This window comes from Cebus imitator, unplaced genomic scaffold (genome assembly GCF_001604975.1).
Source record: "Cebus imitator isolate Cc_AM_T3 unplaced genomic scaffold, Cebus_imitator-1.0 Scaffold135, whole genome shotgun sequence".
Lineage (NCBI taxonomy): Eukaryota > Metazoa > Chordata > Mammalia > Primates > Cebidae > Cebus > Cebus imitator.
The window spans coordinates 2,048,655-2,055,676 of NW_016107450.1; the positions used below are offsets into that span (position 1 = coordinate 2,048,655).

General features: G+C 34.6%; 1 protein-coding gene across 4 annotated transcripts in view; it reads right to left on the reverse strand.

The window, feature by feature from the left end:
- Positions 1 to 5,427: 5,427 nt before the first annotated feature.
- EFCAB7 (EF-hand calcium binding domain 7) overlaps positions 5,428 to 7,022 on the reverse strand; it is a 48,604-nt gene continuing 47,009 nt past the window's right edge. For all 4 annotated transcript variants that reach the window (XM_017541546.2, XM_037743112.1, XM_037743114.1 and 1 more), the window contains 2 exons: positions 6,673 to 6,780; positions 5,428 to 5,685 (listed from right to left, as the gene is read on the reverse strand). In XM_017541546.2, coding sequence (XP_017397035.1) covers positions 5,611 to 5,685; positions 6,673 to 6,780 — 183 coding nt within the window. In that variant the 3' untranslated portion in view covers positions 5,428 to 5,610. The remainder of the gene's footprint in view (positions 5,686 to 6,672; positions 6,781 to 7,022) is intronic.

Genomic DNA, 7,022 nt, shown 5'->3' on the forward strand with positions numbered 1-7,022 from the left:
TCCTTAGCTTTCTTTTCCTGAGGACAGAGATGATACCTAATTCTTATTTATTATAACTAATTAATATGTAACAGATAAATGCTAATTGGATGTCCCTGGGTACTATTCCCTAGCCTATTCTACTCCTATTTTTTACTTCTCTACTAAGAAGAACCTTTTTTTGTTTTTTCCAAAAGCCAATTCTGGACACTTTTGTAATGGATATTTTAAAAGGCAGAGATAAATTTTCTTTTTGGTAATTCTGCATATTATATCAGAAATTGCCAGAAAGCTTACAATACTGGCATTCTGGCACCATTTCATTTTCATAGCACGCTGACATTAGCCTGAATCAGATAACTGAACTCAAGTTGGCCTTTAAGTTGCTTACTCTTGTGTTCAACTGGAAAGGTAAGAACACAATTAAGAATGTTCAAATGTTGAATATTTATCAAATCTGTCCAGAAAAAGTTGAAAAATACTTAAATTTTGAGAAATGGAACCACACTCCAACTCCTTTATCATATGTAAGTATTTTTTGTTAAACATTCATATACATTTTTAGAAATATATTGGGTGAAAAAATAGTACTTTTTTTTTTTGAGACAGAGTCTCTCTGTTGCCCAGGCTTGAATGCAGTGGCACTATCTTGGCTCAGAGCAACCTCCACCTCCTAGGTTCAAGTGATTCTCCTGCCTCAGCCTCCCAAGGAGCTGGGACTACAGGCATACGCCACCATGCCTGGCTGATTTTTGCATTTTTAGTAGAGGTGGGGTGTCACCATATTGGCCAGGCTGATCTCAAACTCCTGACCTTGTGATCTGTCTGCCTCGGCCTCCCAAAGTGCTGAATTACAGGCATGAGCCACCACATCAGGCCCAGAGTACTTATTTTTAAAGTACAAACTAACTTTGGTCAAATATCACAAATATAGACAGCTTGTGAATTACTCATAAGAATTGAGGGTGTCTTATTCTTCATTTCCTTACATAGTACTAGCCATGGGTAACAAGTACAGATATGTCAAAACAACCAAAATTCTTTGACCTGTCAAACTTCCTTTTTTTTTTTTTTTGAGACAGAATCTTGCTCTTGTCACCCAGGCTGGAGTACAATGATGCAATCTCAGCTCACGGCAACCTCCACGACCCAGGTTCAAGCAATTCTCCTGCCTCAATCTCCTGAGTAGCTGGGATTACAGGCACCTGCCACCATGCCCAGCTATTTTTTGTATTTTTAGTAGAGACGGAGTTTCACCATGTCAGCCAGGGTGGTCTCCAACTCCTGACCTCAGGTGATCTGCCCACATTGGCCTCCGAAATGCTGGGATTACAGGTGTGAGCCACTGTGTCTGGCCTACCCCTCAGACTTTCAATAGTGATTCTTAGAGTTCCTGGCCCACACATTATCTCACCACATCAATCTCATTTATATCCTCTAAATCAGGTCCACTATTTGCTTTATTTTTTCCTCAAATCAATCATTACACAGTTCTTTTACCCCCCGGAAATTAAGTTAGGCTGAGCATCAAAGATAGGCTTTATAATGCTATGTAAAGACAGCAGGGCTATCTTTGAATGCTCTTATACTTGCAAACTCATTAAGACTCATTAGGAGAAGAAGACTTAGTATCCACTTTATAAATTAGAATATATTCTCTAATAAGAATTGGTGTTGGCTGGGGGCAGTGGCTCATACCTGTAATCTCAGCACTTTTGGAGGCTGAGGCACCCAATCAAACTCCTTGACCCCCGGAGTTTGAGAGCAGCCTGGGCAACATGGCAAAACCCTGCCTCTACAAAAAAAACAAAAAAAAAACAAAAAAAAAACACAACTACAAAAGCTAGCTGGGTGTGGTAGCGCAGGCCTGTAGTCCCAGTTACTTGGGAGGCTGAGGTGGGAGAATCACCTAAGCCCAGAAAATCAAGGCTGCAGTGAGCTGAGATTGTACCACTGCAGTCCAGCCTGAGGGACAGAGCAAGATTCTGTCTCAAAAAAATGGGTGTTATATGGCTAAATATGCATATAGCCATAGTGTCCAATACAGTTTGCCAAAAGTAGTGTTAGAAGTCATAAAGGACCTAACACAGTGCTGAGAAATATACTATCCATCTCTCTAATAAATAAAATAATATGCTCACCCTCTGGTGGCCAAAATCGGAAATACACATCCATTTTCCTGGGCTACATCCAAAATATTAGTGTAGTATAATATATTAAGTTTCTGCTTCATATTTAACCTAAACCAAAAAGATTTTAAAAGAAGGCCATTGACTTTAAAAAAAATTCTACTCTAATATGTAATATAAAATCAACAAGATTATTAAATATACTAATTTAAGAATATGGCATGGCTTATAACAATATTTGATACTTAAAATTTAAATTTGTTTGAAAATATCAGAACTATAAAAATTTAGAGAAGGAATTACAGTTAACATGTAAGTCTATAATTTAAAACTCCATGTTAGATAATTAGTTTTTTAAACTTTGCCAATGAAATAAAAACATTTGGGTAAACAGAATTGAATAGTAATGAAACTTAATTTTTATATTTCTAATTTTAATTTATCAATATGCTAAAGAATTCAGAAATATTCATACTACATGTAAATTTATTTTAATTTTCCACTCATTTTATCCAACTATCCTTCCAATATTTACATCTATTATAGTTTCTATGGTATATGTTGTTTTAACTGTCCTGCTTTCAACCTAATCAAATGTACCAGTAAACGAACACCAATCCAAATATGATGAGTGCTACACCAAAGGGTAAGTGTGAGTACCATCAACGTAGTTGGTTGGTGGAGTAATCAGGAAAGGATTTTTGGGAAAAGTGACATATTCACTGATATCTGGAGGAAGAAAAGGGGAGAGAGAGGCAAAAAAGGAAACATTACATAAAAAGGTGGGAGAGATGTGGAAACTGAGAGAATGCAGAAGTTTAGGTTACAAAAAAAAAAAAAAGTCAAAGTGAAAAGAAAATCTGAAGAATGTGGTGTCTCCAAAATATCAACAGTGTCTAACACTGGAGAGGAGACTTTAAAATATCTTCCAGATTTAGTAACAGGGAAGTTACTGATGTCCTGGGAGGGAATAGCCACTGTTTGGTAATTCAGTAGAAAGGATGAATGGGAGTCAAGAAAGTGGGCATAACAAAGTGAACAATTCTTTTCAAGTCCTTTTGCTGTGATAAGGAGGACAGAAATAAGATAATAGAAAGAGATGGTGAATGAGAGCCTTCTTAAAGATAAACAGTCTAGAATATGTATAAATAATAATGGGGAAAAGATAATACTGAGGGAATGTTTGTAGATAAAATCCATTCCTGAGAAGTTTTAATGGGGACACTGATGAGACTGGCAGGGATGGAATCTAGAACACAGAAGAGATCTGATATATCTAGATGTCTTTTTTTTTTTTTTTTTTAATTTGAGAGAGCCTCACTCTATCACCAAGGCTGGAAGACACTGGTGCGATCTCAGCTCACTGCAGCCTCTGCCACCTGGGCTCAAGTGATCCTCCCACCTTGGCCTCCTGAGTAGCTGGGACTACAGATGTGCACCACCATGTCTGAGTCCAGAACACAGAAGAGATCTGATACATCTGGATGTCTTTTTTTTCTTTGAGAGAGCCTCACTCTGTCACCAAGGCTGGAGGACAGTGGTGCAATCTCAGCTTACTGCAGCCTCTGCCTCCTGGGCTCAAGTGATCCTCCCACCTCAGCCTCCTGAGTAGTTGGGACTATATGTGTGCACCACCATGCCTGGCTAATTTTCATATTTTTTGTAGAGACAGGATTTTGCCATGTTGCTCAGGCTGGTCTCAAACTCCTGGATTAAACTGGCCTCAGCCTCCCAAAGTGCCGGGATTACAGGCAGGAGCTACCACGCTCAGCCCATCTAGATGTCTTTTTAGTAAGGCTGGATAATGTGCTTTTATTAAACCACATGCAAAAGGTACCTTTGGAAATAACATGGTCAACCTGTGCAAAACTACTCTGAAAAAAGGAAGCACCACACAAACTTAAAACATTCTTACATGTCAATAAATTATATTTAGTTGGTTACAGAATTACTACCAACCCATGAGTCAAGTATTTGAGGACTTGAATTAAGTTTTTTTGGATATTCCAGTGCCATAGTACACAAGTAATTCTTAAAAAGTAATTTACTCAAAGATATAAAAAAATGTAACCTAGTTTATATTCATTATATAATTGATTCCCTTGAGTTTTCATTTACTTGGAAGAAAGTTTAATCTGAAACAAAATATCTTTGTCTTTTCTAGAAATGACTAATTGAAAATAAGATCATTAAGATAGTGTGGGTTTTTTTCCCTCTAATAAGTGAGAAATGAAAAGAGGGGGAGGGAGAGGGTTGATATGTTTAAGTGATGACAGTGGTGGAAGATAAGTCCTAAATGCTCATTATTCTTTTTCTTGAGTTTCTATGATTCACTATACCACTCTAAGTCATCTATTATAAAAGATCTATCATCCTATTATAAAAGCCCCTTTACAATTTGGGACATAGATAACAATTTCATTACATGATTTTAGTATCATATCCAAGTAACTAATTTCCTGTAACTCAATACATTGTGAAACAGAACATATGGTCACATTTATTGGACTTATAAGGCATTTAGCAATTAATAAAATGTTTTCACATTTTATTACCTTTAAAGTCACATCATCTGAAGAACTCCAACTGCTAGACAATGACAGCCCATTTTACAGATAGCTAAATCAAGGGTCAAAAACCCAAATGATATTTAAACTATGTGCTAATATGTACTGGGTACAAAAATAATATACTGCCATAATGGTATTGATATTTCAAAAGCTGACATTTACTGGCAAGTAGTCTGTTACTGATATTGTCATACAGTTATTACTTGCTTAATATAATTTTTCATATCCTGTATTGCTTTATTAAATATAAAATAAATTTAATTCCTATTATTTCAAAATATATTTAATTAAAAGCAATCCACAAATAAATTCATAAAAGCTTACTATTAGAACAAAATATTCCCACTATTGTCATTAGATTTTGGCTTCTTTACATAAAATAACTTTTTCCAAATTTTGCTTTAATTTTTTTGTGTGATAGAAAAATTATATGGCTATTTTTATTTAACATTTTATTTATTTATTTTAGAGACATGCTTGAGTGCAGTGGTTTCACAATAGCACAATGCAGACTCAAACTCCTGGACTCATGGAATCCTCCTGCCTCAGCCTCATAAAGTACTGGTATTACAGATATAAGCCACCACATTTGGCCAGTTTTTTTTTTTTTTAAGAGTACAAAAACCTAAAGTGTAGAGTATTTTGTAGAATTTGTTGAATATTGCTTTTAAAAATCTTACCTGTAATTTTGACTTGCTATTCAAAAATAAAATGTGCTTAGATTTCCTACTAAATAAGAACACCACATATTGAAAACATTGTTTATATTTTAATAATAAAGTATAAAACATGGACATAAAATTAAAATGCATACAAATTGAATAGATTATTATTTAGGTACATCAGTTAAATTAAGTAGCATTTAGTTGATTAGTGAATAACAGACTAAATCTGAAATAATTCTTAGTTTGGTAAGTTCTAAGTAGAATTATTTAAGAAATAAGAGAATATATACAATAATATACCCATTCTTGTCGTTCATTCAGAGGCATTACATGTTGACAAACCTGCGCATAAAAATAGAAAGCTTTTACTCTCTTTTTATGTGTTGTTATTTTTGGCAAATTTTTAAATAGGAAAACATTGCTAGGCCTTATAATAAGAATATGCTGTATGGATACAATTCTACCATATTTATCCTTAGCAGAGACTAGCAATCTGTCATCTGAGGTCTAACAGGATAATCCAGTCTAAATCCTACCCTAATATAGTAGCTGTCAGTTGGTGTGGGTGAATGTGGGTAAAGAAGAATGGTAGAAAGAAGAGAAAATATCCTTTCCTAGCTAAACCTAGAGAATTTTCTAAAATCTTAATTGGAGAAACAAAAGATAATCTCTTTATCCTGTTCTAGAATGTTTTAGGATTTTATGGACAGTATGGAGAAAGAAAGGGTAAGAATAGGAAGCTTTTTCCCTTCTCCCTTCACTTGCACAGCAGGTAGGTCTATTGATCTGTCCCTGACTTTGAACCCCTGGCTAAATCAGAAACCCAGAGTCCTGCTAACACCAGAACTATAGCTGTTTCTAGCTCTTGACTTCTTTGCTTATCTAAAACTCAGGGCCATTTTTCCTCTCAAGTTACTTTAGAAAATCTTAATAACGCAGATAAAAACATTTTGAGTTATCAAAATTCTTATTACTATTAATACTTTACATTTCTATATGATGTACAAAAGTACTTTCATGCACATCATTTTACTTTTATCTTTACATTAACTTTGTGCAGTATGTAAAACTAGTGATATTATCTTAATTTTACATTTAAAGAGACTGGAACATAGAAGCAAATGAACTTCCCATAGTCACTCAACCAAACAGTGACAGCTGAATTAGAACCAAACTCTCCTGTCTCTAGGTACAGAATGATACTGATACGATATCATACTTAAAATAATTTTCCACTCCATTTTATATCTACATGTTTACGCATAGCATTAACAGCAATTTTTTCAAAGACATAAAACAAAAGGCTTTAATTAGAAAATAATACATTACCATTGTAGATTTGGGCGCCACTTCTACTGCAAATACGTTGAGTCCTCTGTTGTTTACGCAGTTTTTACTTAGCTCATTGTTGATGTGAATAATCACTTTCTCATCTGACTATAAAAAAAAAGATTTCATAAGTTGCTAGTTCTCTCTTTATTACAGTCAAATATAAGCCTCAGAGAAAACCCTGAAATTCTGTTTTAATATCATACAGTGCACTGCAAATTCATACAAATTGACTACTTCTTTCAACTATGTATCTGTGATTTGTTCTCATTTATTTTCTTTCCAATCTGTCACCACTTATATAAACTTTTTCTTAAATTTACCTACCTCTTTTTTTTTTTTTTTTTTTT